Consider the following 27172-nt stretch of genomic DNA (forward strand, 5'->3'; position numbering starts at 1 on the left):
TGAAATTTTCTTACTGCTATTCAGGTTGGAAATGCCATATGAATGATGCTATTTTATGAAAAGAGGACACCATAGCTTATGGTAGAGAGAGGCTAGTACAACTGACATAATTTCCAACACAACCTACTCTTCTACCTTTATGTAACAATTCCTTTGAATCAAACCACATGAAAATCAATCTTTCCATTTCATAGAAGTTAAGAGGACAGTGATGAAGTTGATGAAACCTCCTTCTTTTATCCCCAGACTTTTAAATCAGAAAATTCCATCTAATATTGAGCTAATTTCTTCACTGACATTTAGCTCTAAATGTCAAGTTGTTCCAAAAAATTTTTTTCTTGATTTTATGGTTCCCAGCCTTATTCAGTCGATAAAAACTGAGTTAGCATGATGTCATTTGAGGACTCTCCAGTATGAGAAAACGCATAAGTGCCTAAGAGAGGAAAAAGAGGGTTAGAATTCTGGCTACTAGGCTGGAATCAAGCACAAGACCAAAATGAAAAGAAGCCTGTGCAATTCCTCACAACTCTGGACAGTTTTAGGAACACAGTAGCGAAAAATCTAGAATGTAGCCGGTCAACAGGAACAGCATTTTATTAATGCCACAGAAACTGGCATTTGTCAGACATCTCTCATTTGACAGGAGAAGCATCATGTTTTTCAGATATTTCTGGGAAATGGGATAAAGTAGATTTGAGACCACAGAATGTTATTGCCGGAAGGAGCCTTAGTGATCTCTTAGTGTTTTACATTTTACTGATGAGGGACAAAATTTTAAAAGGTAAAGAGGTTTGTAAAAAGCACTGGGGCTAGTCGGTGGCAGCGATGGGACCCATGGCTTCTGGATGAGCACATTAAACATTTTGGAAGGGAAGTGTCTTCTCAAGTTCAGGCTCTTGAACTTCATCTGGAGACCGAATTCAAATAATTTTGATTGGACTCTGAAATGAGTTGCCCGTTTCCCTACCTTAGTCAGGTACTAATATAATTTTAACATGAAATGGGACTCTTAAGTATGACTTCAACTGAACTTGGCAATGTCTCCTCCTAGGCCTGGATGCTGCAGGCTCCCTTCTTCTCCAGGGATACTGCAACTATTTGCAGCGCTTAAATATCAGCCTTCTGGGAGCTGAATATCATTGACACTCTCAACAGCCAATATATGAGCATAGGAACAAGACATGTCATAGGCAGAGGGGACAGTGCCCTCTTCCCCATAGCAGATGGTGGCTCTTCCTTTTCCAGGAACCCTATAGGGAGGGGGATATGCCCAACACTAAGGCACAGGCACCTGGCCCATGCCCACTGCTCAGCAGCTGGCACAAAAGGAGTGATCTCTAATAAGGACACGACTGATGTCAGTCTAACCACACTCCTTCACCCCTGTCCTCAATGATCAATGTCACAGATTTATATACTGTCTAATTAAGAAAATGCTGATCTCCGCAAGTGTAGAATCCCCAACATCCCTGAGCACCATTCAGATGAACTCCGGATACACAGCTGGCTGATACTCTCATGCTTCCCACATGAATTTTTTAAAAGTCACTATTGAGTTTACCTTATATGATGTGTTCATAGTATCTCTCTTCCTATCTTTTATGTCCTTTGCTTTATTGCCACTCACCTCTATGCTGCAGCGGGTTGAAAGACTTGGCAAATTGGGGTCTGGGAGATAATTCTGATGAGATTTGCTGCACAAAAGAAAAATTATTTGGACATTAATAGCGTCCTTTGGCGATGGTATACAGTTCCTGACTCCTTGGTGCTATTCACAATCCTTTATTCCATCTACCTAGTGCATCGGTCTCCTTTCAAGAAGTTAGAGAACTCACTTCTTCATTCTGCTTTCATCAATTTAAAATGCCCAAGAACTTATTTCTAAGTGAGTTTTGTTCCTGTATATGCTTAGGACTTCTAACAATAGACTAAAAAACCATTCTAAAGGAGACGCTGTCCTTTTTCATGCCCATGCTTACATTTCTTGGTTCAAATGTTTGTCACTAGACCCTACGGAAGGGAAAACAAAACTTCTAGTAAAAACGGTCTCCAGTAAAGCTTTGCTTTACTCTCCTTTCACTTAGTATTCAAATGTCTTTGTGAATAATGTTCCGTCACTGGTGCAGAGACTACACAGAATTTAAAAAATTTTAATTACATTATCACACTGAACTAAAATATTTAAAATAAACAGCATGCACTTACTGGGAAAGGTAAAAGTGTTAAGATACATTATGTTCTTTTCTCATTCATTCATTCATTCATTTAACATCTCATATTGACTGCTCTTGTTTGCCAGACACTATTTGAGACGCCACAAATATCGAAAGGAATAAGCTCCATTTCTTGCTACAGTTCATGTCACGAGGAAGCTAAATCAGGATAGGAGAAATAGGTTCTTTTATGCAGCACACAGCCCAGTGATAGTTTCCTGACTTTCATTGAAATATAAAAGTGATTACCCCACATCAAGCTCTGAAAAAATAATATCATAGACATAGGAATGAGAAGTGTCTGAAAGCTTCAACCCAAAGAACTGATTTTCTAGAATTCAGAGTTCATAAATGTATATTAATATAATGCTAATAAAAAGAAAGAAATACAAGGCAGTTCTACCTGCCCATGGGCCACTGATCCCTATTTTACAGCAGTGTTTTACCATCTGCTATGAAATGCAAACTCAGGAAAAATGTTTAAGGTCCTAGGTTAATTTCCTCACTGTTTGTTATTTCAGAAGGTTATGTTGTCCCTTATAAAAATCTCTAAACATCCATGTAAGTTTCCATGCACTTAAGTCAGTAGATTTTTATCAAACGCAGAAATCTCTATTTTGGAAACTTTTCTGAAAGACCCTCAATATTTGGCTGACAAATGAAAGTCTAAATTAACTTCAAAAGTACAAAATATGGCCCTGGCCAGTGTGGCTCAGTTGGTTGAGTGTCGTCCCGTACATAGAGAGGTTGCCAGTTCAATTCCTGGTCTGGGCCCATGCCCGGGTTGTGGGCTCGATCCCCAGTAGGGGGTGTGCAGGAGGCAGCCAATCGATGTTTCTCTCTCTCTCTCCATCTCTCTTTAAAATCAATAAAAACATACTTTTTAAAAAGTACAAAATATGGATGCAAGTACTTTGTTTCTAAGTATGTTCTTCTTATATGAATTTCACTTTTGTGGCAAAGAGTGAAACAGGGATCATCTGTTTCCATGCAAATGTCAGCTTGTAGACTTAAAAGCTAAAACTGCATGGGACAAAGTCAGTTATACCAGCCTAAGAGAGAAGATTCGGGACCGCATTTTATATATTAGATGTTAGTCAAGATGTCACCTTTTAGTTTTCTGGAGAAGGAAAAATAGTCTATAGGAGAGTCAAAAAGTCAGGTAGAGAAAAAGTCCTTACCGACTCTAGCTGCTGGGAGACAAGTCAGACGAAAGCAAATGATATTGTTTAAAGGTATTTGCTCACAATAGCACTCACAGACCTGGATGCCTGAGCGTCCTTGAAGCTGTCCATGCCCATTCATTCATTCATTCATTCATTCATTTCCTTCCTCACTCAGCTCCTTAGTTAGTATGACCATGTGCTGGACACTGTGACAGATAACCAGAATATAATGGTGACAGAAACTCTAGGGTTTTATGCAAAAGTGGTCTTTCTGTGGGGCGGGGGAAAAGAAATGGAAAACTGGAAGTTCGTGCCTTGGATGCACTGCAGTGTGAGATAATTACCTTTGACGGTTGCTTCAAAGAACTTAAAGGAGACAACTTGTTGAACAGCAGTTGTCGCAGCTGTAAGGGCAACAGAGAAATGCTGAGATGCACATATACAATCACACACAGGCAAATCAAGAACAAAACTGCAGACGGAAACTGTCGTTTAATAGTAGTATTTCCTGGAAGCTAATCAAGCTATAAGCGTGGGCATCTGATGAAAGAATTTATCTTCTTTTACTTCTTTGATTTATTTTCTTCACCTATAAACAAATCTAGAATGAAACAAAGAACAACAGTACCGAAAGCCATGATAATTCAGATTCTAGGCATTAGTGATTGGCAATAATTGCTAAACTGAAGTTTATCTTTGAAGGGAAGTGTTTCCTAACCATGTGATTTGTACAAACGAGAGAATTATTTAGGCCAATCAAGAACTGCAAATTGCTTCTTTGTAATTAGCAGTTTTGCGCATGTGCAACAATCGTGTTAATTATAAAATATTCTTACATTCTTATTAAAGCAAAGCCGACATCGATTAGCTTATTTAACTCTCTCAACAAAATTGCTTAATGGTTGGGGAAAAAATAATAAAAGAAGTTTATTTAAATTTTTTCTATTATCTTTTACTTACATTGGTCATCCTTTTTAGGTTATTTAATTTTAGAAGCTATGTACTATATAAAACTCCAGAAATATAGAAGTAGATATATCTTTCAGTATATTCTAAGTAAATGGATAAATGAAAGGACCAAAAGGGAATTCACCCTTAAAGAAAGTACTTTTGCTCTTTAATTACTGCCAAACCATAATTGAAAGTACAAAAATTAAAAGTAAAAACACTTTTCCTTTTCTTTCTATAATGTCACATTATAGGTTGTGATTAGTTCTATGTAACTTATGATCAGCAGGGAGTATTTAGTTCCTTTGTCTCCTGACTGAGCCTGCCTTTTGTAAAATTACAGAATTCTATTACAAAAGTACCCATAATCTAGGCTTTTCTATATGAATAAGGGCCTCAGACCTGAAGGGGAAGGTTAGATGCCTGGGATAAGAGATAAAGAGAAAAATAAATACACGTACCTTACTATCCAAGAGCATTCCAAAACATAAGATGAAAAAACCCTTAAAAAAAAAAAAAGAATAAATAACATGTTTTATCTTTCCCAGAAGAGAAACCATTTGCAACACTATGTTCTATTATACATCCAACACTGAAGTTGTCTCCTTGCTGGACTCTGGGCCCCTTGAAGAAAAGGACACCATGTGACTGCCACAATGCCTGACGTGGCACAAAGTGCTCAAAATATTTTTTAATCGAATGTATAAATAAATAAATTATTGAGTGAATAACGTTTTAGATGCACGCGGAACTTCGTTTTCCCCTTTGTGTCATCCTAAACCCAATACAAATACCTTCCATTTGCTTCTCTCGCTTAGCCTTTCCTTAGGACAGGCGTTAAGTGAGCATTTGCTAAGCAGCTGTGAGGGCAGAGGCACTGCGGTCCCACCCTAAGGCCACGTGGAGGGAGCTGACCTCTGTGAGCACCCATTCCACCAAGCCCGGCCCTTGGGGAAGCCTTGGCAGAGGCTTTCTTGGACCTTGAAATCCTCCTCTCAGGCAGAGCACCCTCAGACATCACCACGGGCCTGCCCTCGACAGAAGCTCCCTGAACCTGTCGCCATTAAGTGCATGCTGTCCATGGTTGCCATCTGTGTCACCACCTAAAGGTTCCCTGCTAATGTGAGTGAAGAGCCAGGTGCTTTTAGGAGACACCTATTGAGCATTTCCTATGTGCCAGGTCCTGCTGTAAATGCTAAACTATCTCATTTGACCCTTGTATTTACTCTGTGATATAAGTAATAACATTATCCCTGTCTAACAGATGGGAGCACTGAGGGACAAAGAGAATGAATAATTTGCTACAGGCCACACTGTTGATAACCTGACATAGTTGAGCCCAGACCTATTTAACTCCTGAGGTTTACCCACCATCCTAAGTCCCTGAGTCACCGTGCAGAGGTGACCCAGCAAACCGTCACTGAACCAGGACGGAAGGCTCTCTTCCAGATTCATCAAAACCTGAGGATTGCTCTGTCCATCTGCTCTCCAAACTCTCCTACTGGGGCATGTAAAACCCATTCTTCGCAGCACAGGTGGGCAAACTTGTGCTCTAAAGAGCCAGATAGTAAATATTTAGGTTTTAAACGTCACGCAGCCTCTGTTACAACTGCTGAACTCCGCTGGTGTAAGAAAAACAGCCACAGATCCTTTGCAAACACACGGGTGTGGCTCTGTTCCAATAAAACATTTCTTGCAAGAACAGCGCTGGCTGCGGTGTGCCAGCTTCTGCTCTGTCGCACTCTGGGGACTACCTTTGCACCATTCAGAGTCAACAAGGACTCTGGATTTATTCCCCTTTCCCTGTGCGCTCTCACAGAGCTCTGCGCCAGAGGAGAACTGAGTTGGCAGCAAGAGAGATCAACGTTAGCTCTGTGAAGCCGAGCAGAATTCAAACCCTGCGGTGGATTACTGAACAAGTCTAATATTCTGCTTCAATATGACAGCAACTGTGGGGAAAATGGATCTTTTTTTTTTTTTTTCCTATTCACCGTTGCCAGGCAATTTTGGTTGCAGTCCTGCTGGAGGCAGGGAGATAAGATAGCCTCTAGCGTTGTCTTACCAACCTCAGTTCTCTATAATGACCCCAGTCACCTGATGGCATGATAGGGGATTCCTATTGGACTCTTACCTGGAATGCATTGAGCAATGCAAAAATGACATGCCAAGCCAGATTCTGGCTGTCCACCATTACTCCTATGCCAAAGCCCCAGGTGAGGCCCAGCAGAGGGGTCAGAATGAGCAGGCCCTTCCCCATGCGGATGACGGTGACCTTGTTGTCCTGACTCAGTCTCTCTCCAACTGCGGGCCTCCAGAGCTTCGTGAGAACTAAGAGCACCACCACCAAATTCACAGCCACGATAGTCAGTGCGGGAACCGCGAGGGCCAAGAGGGGTTTGCTCCCACCAGACCAGTTGAGCCAGCACACGTCTTTCCTTCTGTAGCTATCGCTAGGTTGTGTGACTGCAATGGTGATGATAGATATAATGAGAGGACACCCATAGCCCAGGCAGAACCCAACAACCATCATCAAGGGCATGGCCAGGTGATGGAACACGAGGACGACCCGGTAAGCCAGCAGGAGGCCGAGCGTGAGCATCCAAAAGAACAAGGAGAGGTAGAAAAAGTGTGTCAAGAACACAGCAGCTAGGCAGACCCCAGAAGGGCTCGCCGTGGCGTCCACGGTGGCAGCAACAATGAACCACACATCAGCAATCAGGAGGCACAGGGATATGTTGACCATGCAAATATGACGGGTGTGCGAGGTTTGGTTTTTCTTGACCTGCTTCCAAAACAGAGCCTCAATGATGAGGCATAGAGTGAGACTTCCAATGGAGACGCCCAGCCCCACAAAGGTGATCCATTTCACAACCGGAATGATGGCAGGGGGGACAAAGGGTGACATCAGCATGGAGAACGAAGTCAGGTGAGTACACCGGCACATCACTATGTCTGGAGTTTCATTCACTAGGTGGCAGCCCGCATCGTTCCACTGCAAATGACTGAAATCCCAAAACACACAATGAGGCTGGCTCAGGTTTGACTCTATCTTGGAAAAAATCAGGAAAACTTCATTTATGGAATAGTTTTGGATAACTGTGGATATCACGGGCCCGTTGACCTGAGCATTTCCAATTTTGGTCATGGGTAGAATGTTCCCCAACGTCAACGAGGCCATGCTAATGATAGTTTCTGGAAGGGACCCCTGGAATTGGTCCGACCCAATTAACACATCACCTCTGATGGGAATGGAGGTATTTTGGGGGAACATTTCAGTCTGATAGCTGTAACCTGTCTTATGTTGGCTTTCAGACACTGGAGTCCCTTTCCAGTTAATGAATTCCCGAGAAAAATTCAGAGGCAGAGCTGTTGGAGGTACCAGAACGCTGATGTTTTCCAGTGTCTCTAGTAACTGTGAGCCGGCGTGCTTTTCTTCCTGCATTAATACTGTCCAGTTGGTCACTGATGTTGAATTAAGGATGTGGTCAGCTATACTGATGACATCCTGAAATGCAAAGGTGAGAGTCAGTTTGTATTTTGAAGAAACAGGTAAGAGGACTGACAGTGGCCAGCCATTAGTACTAAGTATAGAAAAATTGCCCTGAGAATCGGCTCAGTTGAGGACCACATTAAAACTCAACAGTGAAATTAAGCTCAGTTGCTCTGCACAGTGGAAGCTTTGGGTTAAGAAACTTGGGTCAACGGGATCATGTAAGTTTCAGGGTGATCACCCTGGGGCATTCATGGGCACACAGAGGTTTCAGCATGGATGACAAAGAATCCTGCAGCTGGGCTGCAGTAATGTGCATTTCCTTCTCCAGAAATAGCAAACGTGACCCCATTACTCCTCAGCTCAGAGTGTGACATGACTGTTAACTGCTTTCCCATGTTATGCTTGTTCTGCTAACATCAGAAGTTATAAATCCATGTCACGGACATTCAAGTTTTAATTCATGTGTATTTATTATTTTTGTTTAATAGAGGACAGAATGTAAAGTAAAAATCCTTAAAAACTGGAGGCAAACGCAAGGAAGTATTGAATTGTCGGTGTTAAGGGTCAGTCTTAGTTTGAGAGATTTCTTTTCCAAACCAGTGTTTGAAAATGGCCACTTTGTGCCTCCCGATCCTCTGTCTTTCTTGGGGCTCTGGTTCCCAGGTATTCTGCCCCAAGTGTTTGTCATTCTGTACCAGTATTACCCTAACCTAGCCCTCTATGTTTTCCTGCCCAAAACCCCATACCTCACTTCTGCTGTCTCCAGGAACCTCTATCTTCTTTTGGTTTGTGTTTGCCTGCTCTGTTTTGCTCTTTAATTAATATTTAGACTTTTTATGTCATTTTGTCTTAGTTGGTCTCTTGCAAACAACACATGGTCAAACTTTAAAAAAGAATCTGAGCACCTTTTCTTTGATTCGGGAGTTTAACTTATTCATATTTAGTGTCATTTCTGACATAATGGTCACTTTATATAGTTAAGTATAATTGTGTGATTATGTAACATTATACATTATATAATCCAATTCTGCAAAATATTATATACTCTAACAAAATGGATAGATCCAAAATGTTTGGAAGGATATTTACTTAATAACTATTTATTGAGTACCTGCTACATGTTCACTTGTCCTTCTTCCAGGCATTAATGAGATACCTAAAATGTAAGCAGTGTCTATTCTTGGCAGAGCAGATTATTCTTTTCTTTTTGCTTATTTGCATTTCTTTTAGTAATCAAGTCTTATTTCTGTAGTTTTAATTTAATTTTTAAAAATCCCAACCAAAGCATGAATTTCCAGTAAAAAAAAAAGGAAGTTCTTAAAGTATACACAACTAAAGTCAGAGTTTTTGGCCACAGGAAAGAACTGCAGACTGCAAACAGATATTAAAGAGTTGGCACCTGTGTCACACAGTGTCGTCGGCTGCAGAGACTCATCCCTTCCTCTAAGCCAGGTGCTGCCCAGCTGGCCTGCCTACAGGACACTCCCTGTTACTGTGAACTCACACAATTGATCCCTTGAGTTCCTTGTACACGGCAGAGGAAGCAGTAAAAATCACACAAAGAATATTACATGACTCTTCAATCTTTTTCAACAGTTCCCCTTCAACTCAGTCTTTTGTCATTCCTCCTATGAGGTAGAGCATTAAAGTGGGCCCTTCAAAACCCTTATGCACAGTTGGTGGGATTGCAAATTGGTGCAGCCACTATGGAAAACAGTATGAAGGTTCCTCAAAAAGTTAACAATAGAACTGTCATATGACCCAGCAATCACACTTCTGAGTATATATCTGAAGAAATCCAAAACACTAATTTGAAAGATATATGAATCCCTATGTTCATTGCAACATTATTTACAATAGTGAAGATATGGAAGCAACCTAAGTGTCCATCAAAAGATGGTAGGATAAAGAAGATGTGGTACATATATAAAATGGAATATTACTTTGGTCATAAAAAAGAATGAAATCTTAACATTTGCAACAACATGGAAGGACCTAGAAAATATTATGCTAAGTGAAATAAGTCAGAGAAAGACAAATACCATATAATTTCACTTATTTGTGGAATCTAAATAACAAAATAAATGAACAAACAAAACAGGAACAAACTCATAGATATAGAGAACAAACTGATGACTGTCAGATGGGAGGGGGTTTAGGAGATTGGGTAAAAAAGGTGAAGGAATTAAGAAGTACAAATTGACAGTTACAAAATAGTCACAGGTATGTAAAATACACCGCAGGGAATATAGTAATAATATTGTAATAACTATGTATGGTGTCAGATGGGCACTAGGCTTATCGGGGAGATCACTTTTTAAATTGTATAAATGTCTAACCACTATGCTATACACCTGAAACTAATATAATATTGAATATCAACTGAAATTGAATAATTAAAACAATTTTTTAAATAATAATAATAAATAAAGAAGGCCCTTCAAGCACAGGCAAGACCATACCTCCATTGTTGAATTGGAGACCCCGAAATGGCTAGCCAGTGACAGAGATGAGACGCTGCCCAGAATAGACACCACGGAAGCCAGATTCCCAGCTGTGGTTGATGGGTTTTGCTGAATGATGACTGAAAGATTTCGCACCAAGGATGACACGGCTACCTCAGTGGCATTCTTTGCAATCACACTGAAATTCTAGAAATTAAAAGGGTTAAGTTCTAAAAAAACATGTGCTTGTTTTTCATCCAATTTAAATCAGAATTCTCGGCTACATCACTAACATGTGTATGGTGCATTATAATGTAGGATGTTTTATAACAATGATAACAATGGCTGTGACTCAGTGCTTTCTATATTTCAGAGCTGTTATTCTGGGCTAAATGCTTTACTAGGGATTTATTGATTTAATCCTTACACTACCTTTTGAGGGAGGTATAATTAACGAAATTGAAACTTGAAGAGATTTATTAAAATCATTTTTGTATAAATTATTATCCTAATTATACAGAAACTGATGTTCAGTGAGATTCAGTGACTGTATACACAGTACCCAGCTAGGAAGCAACACTAAATCCTATTATAGTCACTATACTATACTGAGAAATCCTTGTAAGACGGGAAGACAGAGGGACGTACATGGAGATCTGACTACACTTGGTCACTGCATTTGGAATTTTACTTCTTCCTTGAAGCTCCCATCTGTTGCCACCACTCTGGGTTAGCTTGGAAGGCAGCCAAGAAGGGATATTCTTTTTCGGTCAAAACAAAGGAACTCAGATCCTATATGTTTTCCTTTTTGCTCTTCTTGGCGGACAGCGCTGTTCTCTACTCAGGGCACCTGGGATCTGCCTGCCTTCACCCTCACGTCCTCACATAGACATGGTCCATCTCCATAACAGAGGTAAAGAAGGCAAGAGCAAGGATAGAGTACAGGGAATATAGTGCCATCTGGTCCATTCTCCCTCCCCACTTTACAGATGAGGAAACTGGGGTCCCAAGAGGGAGAAGTGAACATTCCGCAGTCCTTTAACAAATACCATTCTGAGGTTCCTACTGCAGTAGCAGCGTCTCTGGCTGGGACAGAAGTTCTGCTCAATATGGAGAACTGTTTGCAGAACAGTGCCTGTGAACTGGTCTTGGAGTCCCTCTTTCCTATGGCTTGTGTTCTAATTCCTCACCATTTGACTCAATCTAGCTGCCTTGTCTTAAGTACTTGAACCTTCCAAAGAGAACATCGTGTGAAAGTCATAGCCCTGGACTGGGAATCAAAGGGCCATGTTTCTTTTTTTCTTTTTTTAAATATATCTTTATTGATCTCAGAGAGAAGAAAGCAGAGGGAGAGAGAGAGACAGAAACATCAATGATGAGAGAGTCATTGATCGAGCCCACAACCGGGGCATGTGCCCTGACAAAGAATCGAACCCCGATCGCCTGGATCCCAGGTCAATGCTCAACCGCTGACCCACGCCCGGCAGGGCCATAGGGGCCATGTTTCTAGTTCAGCACTATTACTACCAGAGGGACAAACTGTTAGCCCCTTAGTCTTTCACTTCCTAATCTATAAAAGGAGTTTGATGAACCAGACGACTCTTAAGGTCCATTGCAGTTCTATTGTTCTATATGACTCACCTTTGTCTGACCCCAAGCCTGCCCTGGTTTCTGATGTGTGTACATTCTCGCTTGCACTAAGTCCATAACTTTTGACTCACATCTGCACTTGGATCCTTGATTCTCAGGCTTTCTGAGCTTCTGCGGCCAGCTTAGTTGTTGTCCTACCATCTAGTGCAGACTTATTCAGCATTGATTCACTCAGTTGCAGCACCCCTCTCCACCAAAACCATCAACTCTGACACTTTCTAACCTTCTTAGCTGCCACCTAGATGCTGCTACTCATGCCCACACTCCTTGGGTTTACCAGGGTCTGATGCCACCCTCATGGTCTGTGTATTTACAAATGGGACAATTGGATATGTTTTACCCTCGGCCTAGCCATGCTCAGTGGGAAGTGCCCACTGTGAAACTCAAAACCAGGGCAAGCCTGCAAGGTGGAAATGCTTTACCTTCTTCAGTTCTTCCAGCTGAGAGAGCACGCATGTCTCCCTCGTGACTTGCCACCCGGAGGGCTGGCACTTGGCTGTGATGTTCCCGGTATAGCCGCTGCTACAGGGAAGAGTATATTCATCATTCTTAAATCCAAATCCAAAGACAACACTGTTACACTGAACTGGAAGAGAATGGAAACAGAGAGGGGAAAATGTCTCTGAGTGTCCTGGCACTCTCTATAAATCATATAGCTGTGCTTTAGAAATCATATTTCCAGAGACAATGCTCAGCAAAATTCAGGAGTAGGAGAAGGTTGTCTTTGATGCCCACGTTCATCCCTATCAGCACCCTTCCCTCCTTTCTCATGCCCTACCCTCCCTGAGACTGGCCCTTCTCCCTCCAGGGGTCTGATCTTTGCCAACAATCTTACTTTTAGTGGGTTATCAACTAATATGTATTAGGTGAAAATAAGACATGGTGTGAAATATTTTTACCCTTTAAGGGAGTGCTAGAAAACCAGAAAAATCTTCAAAACACTATGGAGCAAAGCAATAACAATATGGTTAAAAAGTGGGCAGTTGCCATTTGTGGGTGATATGTCCTACTTTGTACCCAGTTAAAGGCTACTCACATTGTGACCAGACACTAGTTACTCTTGCAGCTGCCTTTTAATAATATAGTCTTCCCATGACTGGGACTCGGAGGAAGGGACATTAAATGAGCTGTGTTTTTTGGTTGGTTTTCCCCATTGCTGTGTCCTAAGTGCCTAGACACTTTAAACACTTAGTAAATATTTGTTGAAAAAGTGTTGTTGAAAGTGACACAGATTTTGAGAGGAGAGGTTTAAGATTGAATGTAAACAAGTAAAATGGGAGAAAAATACCTGAAGAAAAGAAGTAGTGTGTGTGTTTGTGTCTCTGTGTGTTTGTGTGAATGTGAAAGACCTGAATATACACATTCTTTCCTTGGTTCCTTGAATTATACTCAGGAATATTGTCTGCCCAGAGATATTTCGACATGTATACCAGTAAACTATTGCTGAATCATTCCATCATAGCCTGAGGGAGATCAGTCTTCCACAACATTTACAGTGGAGATCAGATCTCAGATCAGCAAGGAGCTGAACTAGCCGGCTGAGATTGAGCTTCACCATAAGCAGCTGCCTGTTTCTGCTGAAGGTCAGTCTTAGAATAATCCTGTATCAGAAACCTCTCCAATGTGCCTCCTAAAGGCACGAATGAGCGACTAATTAAAGGTCTCCCCTAACCTGAGCAGAGGGTGGGAATTTCGTGTTACCTTTTCCGAACACTCTGAAAGAGTCATCTTCCAGTGGAAACAGCTTCTGAAGGCCTCCCTCAGCCTCCTCGGCCGCCTGTTCAACGGCTGACAGCAGCTCAGATGTGCTGCTGGAGCCAACGACTTCATATCCAGCAACGATGCTTCTGCCTCTTGAATGATTATGTGGAAAGAAAAGTGAGATTCATGTATCCAGTCACTCAGGGCCTACTCTGTGTATACTCAGCGTGGGGTCCACAGGAATAAATCAGACAGATTTGGCCCCTGCTCTCATGGAGCTTCTATTCTAGAGAAGGGGGCAAGATAAATAAGAAACAAGTAGCCTCTCTATACAAGCATTTATATGATCATGTAATATATATTGTTTTTTGTTAAGTGTTATGGGAGACAGGAGCAGTGATAAGAATAGCTGGGAGATACGGGTCCACTTTAAATAAGACTGGTCAGAAAAGGCTTCTCTGTGCAGAGGGTCTTTGCAGCTGAGGCCTGAATAATGAGAAGGAAAGGCCAGTGATGCAAAGACCATTGGTGTGGCGTGCCAGCACATGCAAAGGGCCTGAGGCAGGAAAACGCCCGCGAGTGTGACAAATTTAAAGACTAGGTGTCAGGTTAAGAATTGGGATTGCTTCTTGATGCCTAAATATTTCAATGTGGATTTTAAGAACCCTGGGTGAGAGTAAATGAAGAGTTGAATAAAATCAATTTAAGTTAGAAGGAAAAATAAAGAAGGGAAAAAAGAAAAGACTAGTGTAACTAATGTTCAATGGGCAAGAGAGAGAGAAATGGGTAGGAGATGATGTTGGAGAAGTAGCCAGGAACCAGATCACAGAGGACATCATCAGATTTATTGTTTAAATTCATCACCCTGGCTGCTGTATAGAAAATAGATGGAAGGGAGGCAAGCAGGGAAGCAGAAAGGCTAATTAGGAAAGGAGACAATAACAAGAACTTAGGTGCTTTTGGGAGAAGTGGTCAGATTCATCTTGTATTTGAAGACTGAGTCATAGGAATTGCTAATGGAGCATCTTTCAGGCATCGGAGAAAGAAATCAGTCAAGGATGACTGCAAGGAATGGACCAGTTGTAGTATATTCATACAATGGAGTATTACTGGGCAATGAAAAGGAAGGAAGCACTGATACTCGAAAAAACAAGAATGAACCTCAAAGACATTTAAGCTGAGCGAAAGAAGCTAGACACACAAATACTGTATACTGGGTGATTCCATTTATGTGCAGTTCTGGAATAAGCAAAACTAGCCTATGCTGATTGGGATAAGATCAGTGGTTATTTCTGGTAGGGGTAGAGTGGACATGGAGATTGGCTGGAAGGCGGCACAAGGGAACTTTGGAGATGATGAAAATGTTTTGTGTTGATAGGAGGTAACTTGTACAAGCATTTGTCAGAGTTTATTTAATTTCTTTTTTTTTTTTTACTGTAACAAATCATTTTTTTTAATTTATTGTTTTCATCACCATTTACCCCCCATAACTTCCCCCACCTGCACCATTTATGAGAGTTTATTAATCTGTATTTTAAAGTTAGAGCATATCACTAAATGTAAATTATACCGCAGTAAAAAGTTAAAGGGTGACTCCAGGGTTTGGGTCTGTCCAACAGAGAAAATGGTATCGCTGTAATCGAGATGGGAGAAGTAGGTTGAAGGTTTTGAGGAGGAGAGTTGGAGGGCCCCCATTTTTGACACATTATGTTTGACACGCCTACTAGAAAATCAAGTGTAGATGGTAATAGGCAAGTGGATTTTGGGGTCTGAAGTTTAGGAAAGAGGCCAAGCTCAAGCAATACACTTAGAAACCATCAGCTTACAGACGGTGTTTGAAGTCATGAAAGCAAGTGAGATTACATGTATTAATTAAGCTAATTCTGCAGGAACTTGATGAGGTAAACGCTGTATTATCCCCATTTCATAGATAAGGGAGCTGAGTCCCAAAGAGAAGTTGAGTCAGATAATTTTTAATCACTAATTGGTGAATTAGAATCTCTGACACATCAACGCTCAAATTCTTAATCACTACATTGAATCACCACTCACAGCATATAAATAAATCAAAATACCTTTTTATGTAGTAATGGTCATAGTATCTTTGTATTGATGTGGCCCTTTTATATTCTTTACAAAGTATTTTCCTGCATTATTTCATTTGAGTTAATGAGGTTAAATCAGATTCCACAAGTGTTAACAGTCTTGTTCAACAAATAAATAAACTGAGGAAGTGAGAATTTCAATCATATAGTCAAGAGAAAAACCTGCATAGTTGTATTTTATAGACTTATGCCTATCTTAACTGTGATTTTGTCTACCAATTATTGGAGATAGCTTATAAGATGTATGGAATGGAATATATGTTAAAAATATAATGGAAAACCAGGACCACAGAAAAGGAAAATATGAATATTAAATGTAAAAATTATGATTGAGTTTCAATTTTGTCTATGAATTAAATGACAGAAAATCAAACAGGGAAATGATTAATTATATAGACCTTGATTTAAGAAAAGAAGTGGTGTTTTTCCTAGCATTGGATTTTAAAGAAAATTACACCAGTGAGCCTTGATTATAAAGACATTATAAAGTCATAATTAACTAAGGGTTAATGTCCAGGGCAATATATTTATAGCAAATGCTGTTGAAAATTCCCTACAGCTGTTGTTCAAGTTAACTGTGTAAAAATCATATAAGAGGTCAAGTTCTCTGACTTCTAAGCCACTTCCTCTACCAAGCAGACTATAAATAGTTGGTAATCAATGCACACATGGCTAACTAACCAAATAACTTTGGAATTAAAGTATAAACAAAAGGACAATTTACTAAATATCTCTTTATTTGCTGTAGACAATGACTACGGGGTTTTGAACTATGGTGTATACAAGATATCTACACAAAAATATACTATATCACCCAAGGCCTCTCTCCTGGCTCCCAGTGATACATCATACCCTGGTATGGTTATGGAAGAAGAAAATCCATCCCTCTACAACCCTTATCCCACCTCTCACTCCTTCCCACACACACATACCAGTTATCTCCTGCTTCCTTCCAAATTCTTCCCCACTACCGGGGGTTTCCAATTCTATTCTCTGCTCCATAGGTTTGAGAATGCCATTTAATATTTTAGTTTCTGAGCTCATTTACATGAGAACATAGGCTTTCCTCTTCAGACTTTTAAAACATCACAGATTTTGTCTAGTTTTGGTAAGAATCCTACTCCAAAGACCTGGTTTGACCTATTACCTGTCAAAGGCACTTGGCAACAGCAGTAGCATTTTGCAGGACTGATTCGCAAGTCTGGGGATGTCCTTGATTTGGGCATTGTGTTACTTACCGAAATTGAGTGACACGAACTGACTCAAAACCTTGAATTCTTTTGTATGCTTCTTTAAGCTTAGGAAAACAAAAACAAAAACAAAAAAACAAAAGGCAGTAGGTTGACTTTTATCCCCACACAAGAAAAACATAGATGCAGACACTAAATCAACCAACAGAAACACCAAGCAAGGGAAAAAGATACAGCAGGAGGTAGGTGCACATTATAAAAATACAGTTACAGTGACCATTGAGAATGTACACACACAATTTATTTTCGAGGTTGCTAGTAAAGAATGAAGAGTCAGCCCTGGCTGGCGTTGCTCAATGGTTAATGCATCAGCCCACACACCAAAGGGTCTCTGGTTCAATTCCCAGTCAAGAGCACGTGCCTGGGTTGCAGGTCTGGGTGAATGAGGGAGACAACCAATCCATGTGTCCCTCTCACATCTATATTTCTCTCTCTCTCTCTTTCCCACTCCCTTCCCTCCCTTTCATTCCCTCTAAAAATCAGTGGAAAAAATATCCTCAGGTGAAGATTAAAAAAATAATAAAAGAATGAAGAATCAACTGCTTAGACTCGAGGATGAGCCAGGGGCCGCATACTATAATAAATTCACCCAAAATGTATTTTACCCTTCCTCAAATAAGCCATGTTTATAGATACTTGAACTAAACCTATCTGCCAAGGATTTGTGCGTGTCTCCAGTTAGACCCACCCCTGAGCCTCACCCTAGGCGGAGGCACACTGATCTCATTGGATGTGACTTCATTATAAAGTCCAGAATTTTTGCTCTGTAACTCTCTTTAGCCTCTAACAAGTGAGGCTTCTTCCTGGAACAAATTCCAGATGCTGACAATTGAGCCTAGATCATGCAATAATCAAGAAGCCTTGGCATAATATGACCCAAGTAAACGAACAAAACTGAACACAAAAGAAATGAAAAGGATTCACCTGCTAAACTCTCCTAGAAAGGAAATGTTCAAAGTACGTCAGCTGTGGGCAGAGTGGTTAACTACTATGTAATAACCGGTTGAAAGTGAATAATTAAGAATAGGTATTAGATAAACATGTTGAATTGAAAACATCTGAGCTTATGTTTAGCCAACAGCTTCTTATGCCGTAAGTAGAAGGTACTTACTTGAATTTCAATGGCAGTGGTATATTTGGAGTATATGGCAGAAGATGAATTTAAAAGGTCTTTTGTAAATCTTTCTTTAATTTTGAAAGTGCCCCAGACTTCTATGGGAAACAAAAAAAATTTACAGATATAAAAATTACTCGCTTGATTTTATTATAGCATAAAATTACAGAAATACAACTTGGAGCCCATCTAGTCAACATCAGTCTTTCCAGTTATTTTTATAAGGAATGTTCACCTAAAGTAATATAGGAAGCATACAACCAGAATTTTTCATTGTGGATTTGGAACATTTTGGGAAAGTGCTGGTAGTCCAGACAACCTTATAAGCAGGAAAACACGTGGCCACTCATATGTGATTTAAAAAGGCAGTCAGCCGGGCCCGAGTGGCTCAGCTGGTTGAGCGTCAGCCAGTGCACGGAAAGGCTGCCGGTTCAATTCCAGGTCAGGAAGCATATGGAAGGCAACCAACCCATGTTTCTCTCTCACATTGATGTTCCTCTCGTGCTCTATCTATTTATCTATCTATCTATCTATCATCTGTCTGTCTATCATCTATCTATCTTTCTCTCCAGTCCTCTCTAAGCATGTCCTTGGGTGAGGATTTTTAAAAAATAATAATAATTAATTAATTAATTAAAAGGCAGTCACTTCCCACTGAAATATATCCCCATCTAGGCATTGAGCTTAAAAACTGTCCTATTAAAAAATTTTAAAAAGCACAAAACATCACTACTTGCTAACTCCAACATACCCCTTGCTTACCTATCATGGGCGCTTTACTGCCCCAGGACAGGTTATCTACCGTCTCCATATGGACATATCTCATTTATCCTTCATTCATGGCCTAGCCAAAGCACCTCCTAAGGCCTTCCCTGATGCCCAGATTCAAACTTCTCTAAATTCCTGCAGGATTTTATCCATAGCCCCTTACAGCCTCTTGCACCTACACATCTATTTGTGAGCTTGTCTCACGTATGTGTGTCCCTGCTCTACTTTGGGAAGCTCTTTATGAGAGTGATTCCTGTCTGCTCCATCTGTGTGTCTCTGGAAGATGGGTCAGACATGGACCAACTTTCAAAGGCAGGCTTTCATCAACATTGCTGAAGAAATGACATTGTCTTCTTTCTTGTGTCAACATCCTGGCCTCCCCTTGTAGCCTGCTCATTCATCGAGAGCAAGAGAAACGATTCATTGTGGCCTGCCAGAATTTGCCCCCATTCTGGGTATAAAGATGGTGCTTAATAAATAGACGATGCCTTACCCTGAATTGCTGTGGTCCTGGGAAGGGGAGCCAGGGATATCCAGGAAACTAGGCTATTTCAGGTCCTCCCTCACTCTTTGCTCAGCTCTGCCAAAACCCAGAGCTTCAGGAGACCTGAACTAGTCTTTGGGAAAACTTCTTGAAATCTTTCAAGCCCTGGAGCCCACATCATTTAACTCACCTCATCATTCACTGAACATAAATCTAAGTCAACAGGAGCTCCCTCAGCTTCCACTAGTTTCCAAAACTAGGCTTTTAAATTTTGTCTTGTTTTGGTATTGCACTCAGTACACGTACTTTGCTGGAAATTTTGAGAATTACTTTCAATATAATCACTATGCATTCCTCCTTGCTTTCATACCTCTAGACTTCTCTTTTCTGAAAACTGATGTTGGTGAAATAGGTGAAAAGAAGGTAGGAAGGAAAACTGTATTTACTCAACTAGTTCCCTGACTTGGGATTTCAGTGAATCTTGCTAAATCTCAAAAGAAGCATAGATTTGCAGAGTTGAGCTGGAGCAAGGTTGAAGGGGTGCCCAAGCATCAACTTGCATTTCTGAATTTTCAGCACTAATGCAGCTCTCCCTCTGTCTAGCCAGGCCTATAGGGGAATGTCACAGTGCCCTTCAATCTCCCTGCAGACACTAGCTCTGCTCAGGGAGACAGAGAAATACGTGGTCAAGGAGCTAGAGTTCCCTCTCTGTCACATGCTGGGGTGGGAGAGGCCCTAGCCCAGAGCTCCCCTCCTGATACCCTTATGTGCTTACTTGTTTTCTCACAGAAACTGACACTCTGGGTGAGATTATTGAGATGACAGTCACAAGTCTGGAGTGATCCAGCTGTGTGAAGGTAGCATTTCTGGGGATCGAGGCATGAAGGAGGAAACCAGGTATAGCCATCTTCACAGGCACACCGTAAGAGCCCATTCTGGTTGCCACAGTCTGCACAAAAAACAGAGCTTGATTTCATGGGGCCTGGTTAATAAATGGGGACTACCACTGAGTTCTGATCCTTGACTCTGACTTAAAGTCTGAACCAACTATTTCTCATCAAAAGCTAAAAGGATGGAGCTCTGGTGCTACGCTGCTGCTGGACTGGACACCACACTTTGAGAACCCTTGCTTTTGACAAATCATTTAACTTCTCTGAGCCCCCCATTGTGGTCATTAGTGCTGTTTGCCAGGTATCACTTGCTTTCTTCCAGGATTGCATAACCTCGCCCCTGAGGTTGGGAAGGGCCATGAAACAGTTCTGACCAATAAGTTGTGAGCAGAGTTAGTGTGTGTCATTCCTGAGTTAGAGAATTCAACTGCCAATGTCAAACCCTCCAGTGCTCCATTCCCTATTTTGGGGCTCAGAATGGGTATATTTGAGATACTGTCTGATTCATCAGCCTGGGTCCCCAAGTGGCCACCACAAACTCAGGCCCTCTGCAACCTGCAACGGGCATGTAGCATGAAGAATAAATAAGACACTTATTCTTGTAAGCCACACATGTTGCAGGAATGACTGTGGTCCGTAGCAAACCTAACCCATCCTGACTGGCACGCCCACCTACACCATTTCCACTCTCAGTCCCCAGGGAGCTGGCTTACATGTGGTCGCCTTCGCTCTGATAATCTTCGTTGGCCCATGGAACCATAATGAAAGAGGCTTCAGAAGCTTCAGAAATCTCCTCAAGTCTCTTTTATCCTTGGCATCTCGATAGGGCACCTGAAGCAGCAGCTCATATTCCTGCACTGGGTCTACAGAGATGAAGACAGTCAGAAGCTACCTTTCTCAGGCTGGGGGAGAAGCAGGGCAGAGACGGCAACCATGGGGCAATCATCAGATTCAGGCTGGAGCTCATTTGTGATGCCACACCGCTCATCACTGGCTTCCGCTCACCCAGACATTGACTAAAAATGAGCATCTGGGACAAACACATGCAGACAGCCCCACATGCGCCTGACATGCGTCCGCCCTCTCACTTCTGCCGGGCCAGCGGCCCCTGGCTCCCTGGCCCACCCCTGCATCGCCCTCCTGACCGATGCACTTCCTCGGGAGGCATCAGAGTCAAGCTTCAGGCATCAAGACTGAGGGAGGAGAGGTGAGGAACCCTAGCTACTCTTCCCTTCACCGCCCCCAGCTCTGGGCTCCTTGAAGCAACTTGTACACAAAACCCCCAAGCTCACATTTCCTCTCCAACGAGCGTTAATTAGCTGAGCTTGAGTATGAATATCAAATGCAAAAGCAAAACAAAACAAACCTTACTTGAGTCCTTTTATACCCTCATCTGTACCTTACCATCGTTGGGGGTGTTTTTTATCATTTAAAAATTTTTTTCAATTACAGTTGACACTTAATATTATATTAGTTTCAGGTGTACAGCACAGTAGTTAGACATTTGTAAACTTACATAATGATAAATCACAATAAGCCTTGCACCCACCTGACACTGCATATTGTTATCACGTTGCTGACTATATTCCCTAAGCTGCATTTTACATCCCGTGACGATTTTGGAATTGCCCATCTGCACTTCTTAATCCCTTCACATTTTTTCACCCAGCCCTTCCACACCCTCCCATCAGGCAGTTTGTTCTCTGTATCTTTGAGTCTCTTTCTATTTTGTTTGTTTTCTTATTTTGTTCATTAGATTCCACCTATAGGTGAAATCATATGGTATTTCTTTCTCTGTCTGACTTATTTCATTCATCATAATACCCGCTAGGTCCACCTTATCATTTCTGAGCTGCACCTTTATTTCCATAAGGAGAGGCCTTTAAGTGTTTTCAACTGGGAGAAGAGTCTTGTGAGTCTTCTCCCACCCAGAGTTCATTTAGGCACATTCACGTGAAATACCATGGGATTTCAAGATCCTCCCGGACTCATCTATGGACCCCAGATTAAGAATGTGAAGGACTGCCCTAGCCGGTTTGGTTCAGTGGTTAGAGTGCTGGCCCGCGGACTGAAGGGTCTCTGGTTCGATTCTGGCCAAGGCCATGTACCTCGGTTTCAGGTCATTCCCTCCTCCCGGTTGGGGTGCATGCGGGAGGCAACCAATCAATGTGACAACCAGTCAATGTTTCTCTCTCACATCAATGTTTCTCTCCCCGCCCCTCCACTCCTTCCACTCTCTGAAAAGCAATGGAAAAAATATCCTCAGGTGAGGATTTAAAAAAAGAAAAAGTAGAATGTGAAGGACCTTAGGGAAAGAGGCAAAAGGTGAACATCCTTTTATTCTGGTCTCATTTTATTGCCATTGGCAATAAAATTTCTTAGAAACCTAATAGATTTCTCAGGACAGCACTGTGCTTTTGTGGGGAGCTTGGCATGGGGAGATTTTATGAGATTGCCCCATTGCTTGGGGGCCCTGTGAGGCTAAGCAGAAAGGAGATTTACAGTGGAGAAAAGCAACTGGCTCAGTCTCTAAGCTTCTCTCTCATAAAGCAATCAAGAGGGTAACAGGAAGCTAGCTGAGGCTAAGGCACGTTCCAGGACATTTACAATAGACCCTTGTCTGCTATAACTCCCACCATCTCACCCCATAGAGTCTCAGCCCCACCGCTTACTTTCCCCATCTCCTTGCAGACTGAAACCTCTGCCCAGGCCTCGGGAGTCACCCCAAGTGGTGGGAGCTAACCGGGGTCCACTCCCACTGCCCAAGCAGGTAAGAAATGGGGAATGAGGGAAAGGCTGACCTGGGTCACATTGTCAGGGCTAATTGCACTGGTTGTGGAGCCAGATTACTAACTGGGTCTGAATCATACCCCCTGCCCTGTAGCTCTACACCTTAATTTCACTCTCTGTAAAATAAAGATGACCGTTGTACCTGATGCAGAGGGTCAGTATGAGCAGCTAATTCACCTCATGCATTTAAAATATTGCTGTGTACCCGGCCGGGCATGGCTCAGTGATTGAGCATTGACCTAGAATCCAGGAGATCGAGGTTCAATTCCCAGTCAGGGCATGTGCCTGGGTTGTGGGCTCGATCCCCAGTTGGGGGGTGCAGGAGGCAGCCGATCAATGACTCTCTCATCATTGATGTTTCAACTCTCTCCCTCTCCCTTCCTCTCTCTGAAATCTTAAATAAAGATAAATTTTAAAAAATAAAGATAAATTTTAAAAAATAATAATAATAAAATAAAATGTTGCTGTGCACATAGTAGCAGGTCAGTAAATACCAGCTGTATTATAACTGTCAGGGAAAATGCATTTATGACATTCCAAGTTAAAGTTTTATTTCATTTTCCTGAAGAATCATAGCCTCACGTGGTGATAAATTCTATGGTACTATTAGCACATCGTTGTTTGGCAAAATCACCACAGAAAGGCTTGTGAACTGACCCAGGAACTTAACAACCATCTGTGTGCATTACTGTTTCCATGAGGAAACACATTCAGTGCTTGAAACATCAGACAGACCCACGAATTAAATTTCAGACCACAGACTGAGGGCTGCACCCATTGATTACACTGGTGGGATCAAGATAAGGGAGGAAAGGAAAAACGTGGAGCAGCTACTCTCCAGGCATGGTGCAGGGTACTCTGCCTTTATCATATTGTTTAATCCTCGCACATATTTTCCTTGTAGGTATTGCTGTTACTCTCATTTTACAGATTTGGGGTGTTTAATAATGTGCCAGTGAGCAGCACTGCTGGAGTATGACCCCCACTCTCTTGGCACCAGTGTCTCACCTGGATGCTTTTTCTTATCCACAATGAGTTCTCTTTTTGTTTTGAAGCCATCATGTCTCTGTTAAAAAGAAAAAATAATTATGGCAAGGCTTTGTAACGGTGTACTTCATAAGGCCTCGTTGCATTTCCCAGATGAATTGAATCCAAACTGGGGGGGGGGGGGGGGGTGGTGACAAGAGAAGGTCTCACTAAGGCAAGCCTTTAGCACAAACCTGAAGGAGGTAGCAAAGTGAGGGTCCCTGGAGAAAGAATTTTCCAGGCAGAAGGAACAGCAAAAGCCCTGGGATAAGAGCAAGCCCGGCATGTGGAGGTGGAGGGAGGAGGCCAGAGTAGCTAAGGGGAGTGGGTGAGGGGAGCGGGCGGAAAGGAAGGTCAGAGAGTCCCCCCAGGGCTGCAGGTTGTGGAGCTCTCTACAGACTAAGGCAAAGGCTGAGCTTTCCCTTCAGTGAGATGGGAAGCCCCTGGAGCATGCTGAACAGAGGAAAGACGGGCTCTGTTTTTTTAGAAGGCTCAATCCTGCAGCCAGATTAGGAATAGAAAAGCACAGAAACAATGGGAGCATTTTAGGAGTTATTAAAATAATATCAGTGAGAGGTAATGAAAGTGTGGATCAAGGTAGTAGCCATGGAGGTGATGAGAAGTGTTTAAATTCTAGATATATTTTAAAGATAAAACCAAACCAAACAAACAAACAAAAAGAGCCAATGGTTTATATATGAATTATGAGAAAAATCAAGCATAAAAATTAATGTTGTGCCTAAGCAGCTGGAGAGATGGTGATACCGGTTGCTGAGACAGAAAAAGAGAAGTAGGTTTGGTGAGAAAAAAAATGAAGAGTTTAATTTGAGACATATTAAGTGGAGGGGCCCACTGGGCACCCAACTGGGGATACCAAGCAGGTAGTAGGGATATGAGTGTGGCTTTCAAGGGAGACGCCTGAGATAGAAATATAAATTTGGGAGCCATCAGCGTATAGAGAACATTAAAACTGTGACCCTAGATAAAAGCATCAGGAAAGAACGTATGGAGAGAGATGAGATAATCCAAGAGCTGCTAATGCCAATCTGTATGCGTGTTCTCTGTCAAGGAGGCCATAGGAGGGAATGTGTTGAGCTGGAAGAGATTTCCAAGATGGTTCAGTCCAAGAGCCTTATTTTGCAGTTAGGTCATCTAAGCTCCAGGGCCACCCAGCTAATGCTGCTGACCTTTAGACAAGAACCCAGAACTTCTGATTCCAAGTATATTATGTTATGTAGGTTCGGTTGCCTAGAGTGATGGATTCTAGAAGCGCCAGGAGAGAGGAGAGGTGATAGGGAGGGAAAACAGGTCACCAGCCTACTCACCCCCAGGAAGCCACCGCCGCCCTCGGTGACCGTGAAGAAGGCGATGAGCCACAACACCAGGACTCTCATCTTCAGCTGGTCCCTCTCCTTCCCCTGGACTGAGCATGAACAGCTGGGCTCGCAGCCTGCAGCTAGACGGGATGTACCACACGAGGCTGAGGCACAAAAACAAGTAATTCAAACTCAAAATTTTTAAACGCACACAATGGTAGCACCTAACTGAGCCAATCGGAAGCCATAAGTATTTAATTATTTCTCCATTTCATGTATCCAGCCTGAGACACAGTGACTCCCATTGAAAAGTAGTAAATTTGTGTCTTTGCAAACTTCCTAGAACATTCCTCAAGAGCTCTCTTGTAGGTAGTCAAATTTGATTAAACACGGGTTATTTTTTGTTTTTCTGGGTCAACTTTTATTTTTTTCAAAAAAATAATTTTGTTGTTTTTTTGAAAGGTAGTACATACTTACTGTAAAAAAGAAAAATAGAAAATAGGGATAAACCAAAATAAGAATAAAACTCAGTTCATAATTCTAAAACCCATAAAAATTACTATTTATGTGTGTTGCATATTTACAAATCTGAGATTTCTATAAATATTATTTATAATAATTTTTGTTTTATTTTTTGATTACAGTTTGCATTCAACACTTTTTTGTATTAGCAGATAGACATTCATGTAGATTACACTATTTTAAAATCATGACTTACTTAACTTTGCAACTAGGAGTAGTTAACATCAGCCTTTTATATTTCACTGAGGTTTCCTTTTCATCTCAGGGGGGAAAAAAGAGCATTAAAATAACCAAGGACTCTTAGAACCATTGATATAAGGATAGAACCTGAGTGTTTAAGCATAAAAATAATCATGAATGAATCCAGCAAATTCCCTTCTTTATATTAATGTAGTAATTTGCAACAAACTGTCCTCTCGTGCCCCACCGCCCTGCTTGCCAAGACTCCTCCTGAGTCTATTGCTCTAACTTTCTTTGGGCAGCAACCTGTGCTCCAGACCTCATTCCCCTAGATCTGCGTCCCAAACTCACCTGCTCTGTGTCCTGTTCCCTCTGGCTGTGTGTTCTGCTCTACAAAAGTGGTGCCTATCTGTCTCTAAAACAGCATTTTTCCAAAATATTTGACCAGACCCCATAGAAAGAAATACATATTTACACACACACATAATAAACCATGTTTATATATGTATATGCATATATACACATAATAGAATGTATGTGTGTATATACATAAAATAACTGAACAGTTTTCTGATATAGAACTTAAATTTTTCCCTGAGACATGCCCTTGTATATTTTCTATTTGTTTTTATTTTATTTTCTCTCCCTTTTTTGGGGGGGGGTTGTCTAAATTGATTTCCCAATACCTTCTTGGAGGGCAGCCACATTGCAGAGGGAGCTGTGCTCTTCCCAGCCTTTTTCCCACATTTCCTTCCCTTCCAGGGAAAATGTTTCATGGGAATTCCTGGGTATTGCCTGGGCCGTGGTCTTAGCGCTGGAGCTTTCAAAGAGGGTAACGTACGTGTGACCGGTCCCCACTCTGTGCCAGGGTGGCTTCCTAGTGGGAGGCCTGGCCCTCGTATGGCTCTTTCTCTCCATCTCTTGCTCTCTGAAAAATCTTCTTTCTCCCCCTGCGGTCCAGGCCTGAGGCTGCCAGCCCAGCTCTGGAAGGCCTGGTGACTGTCCTGGGCGCGGTGAGGAAACTCTCATGCTCTGGGCCTTCGTCCCCCTCCCACACTGGAGGCTGTATCCTGGGCTGTCTTCCGACCAGGGGGAAATGGTAAACTTAACCT

The 27172-nt window shown here is 41.8% G+C and overlaps 1 protein-coding gene across 2 annotated transcripts; it reads right to left on the bottom strand.

Moving 5' to 3' along the window:
• Positions 1-359: 359 nt before the first annotated feature.
• ADGRF1 (adhesion G protein-coupled receptor F1) lies at positions 360-25436 on the bottom strand. Of its 2 annotated transcripts, none has more exons than XM_016212703.2 (14): positions 25368-25436; positions 24025-24082; positions 20940-21089; positions 20112-20285; positions 18082-18182; positions 16959-17017; positions 13616-13767; positions 12337-12500; positions 10283-10471; positions 6459-7832; positions 4789-4830; positions 3724-3783; positions 1628-1694; positions 360-433 (listed from the first exon to the last, which is right to left on the bottom strand). In XM_016212703.2, exons 1-14 carry the CDS (start codon positions 25434-25436, stop codon positions 360-362), a joined length of 2733 nt encoding a protein of 910 aa, XP_016068189.2. The 2 variants fall into 2 exon arrangements, with proteins under 2 accessions (XP_016068189.2, XP_087673254.1); XM_087817128.1 differs by having other exon boundaries at positions 13616-13776.
• Positions 25437-27172: the final 1736 nt, after the last annotated feature.

This window comes from Miniopterus natalensis, chromosome 5 (genome assembly GCF_054644295.1).
Source record: "Miniopterus natalensis isolate mMinNat1 chromosome 5, mMinNat1.hap1, whole genome shotgun sequence".
Lineage (NCBI taxonomy): Eukaryota > Metazoa > Chordata > Mammalia > Chiroptera > Miniopteridae > Miniopterus > Miniopterus natalensis.

Coding starts and splice junctions, on each gene's coding strand:
- ADGRF1 (XM_087817128.1), bottom strand. CDS start 25,436: ATGAGAGTCCTGGTGTTGTGGCTCATCGCCTTCTTCACGGTCACCGAG. Junction 10,472..12,336: donor AGCTGGAAGAACTGAAGAAG/GTAAAGCATTTC, acceptor TTTAATTTCTAG/AATTTCAGTGTGATTGCAAA. Junction 3,784..4,788: donor GAATGCTCTTGGATAGTAAG/GTACGTGTATTT, acceptor TTGCCCTTACAG/CTGCGACAACTGCTGTTCAA.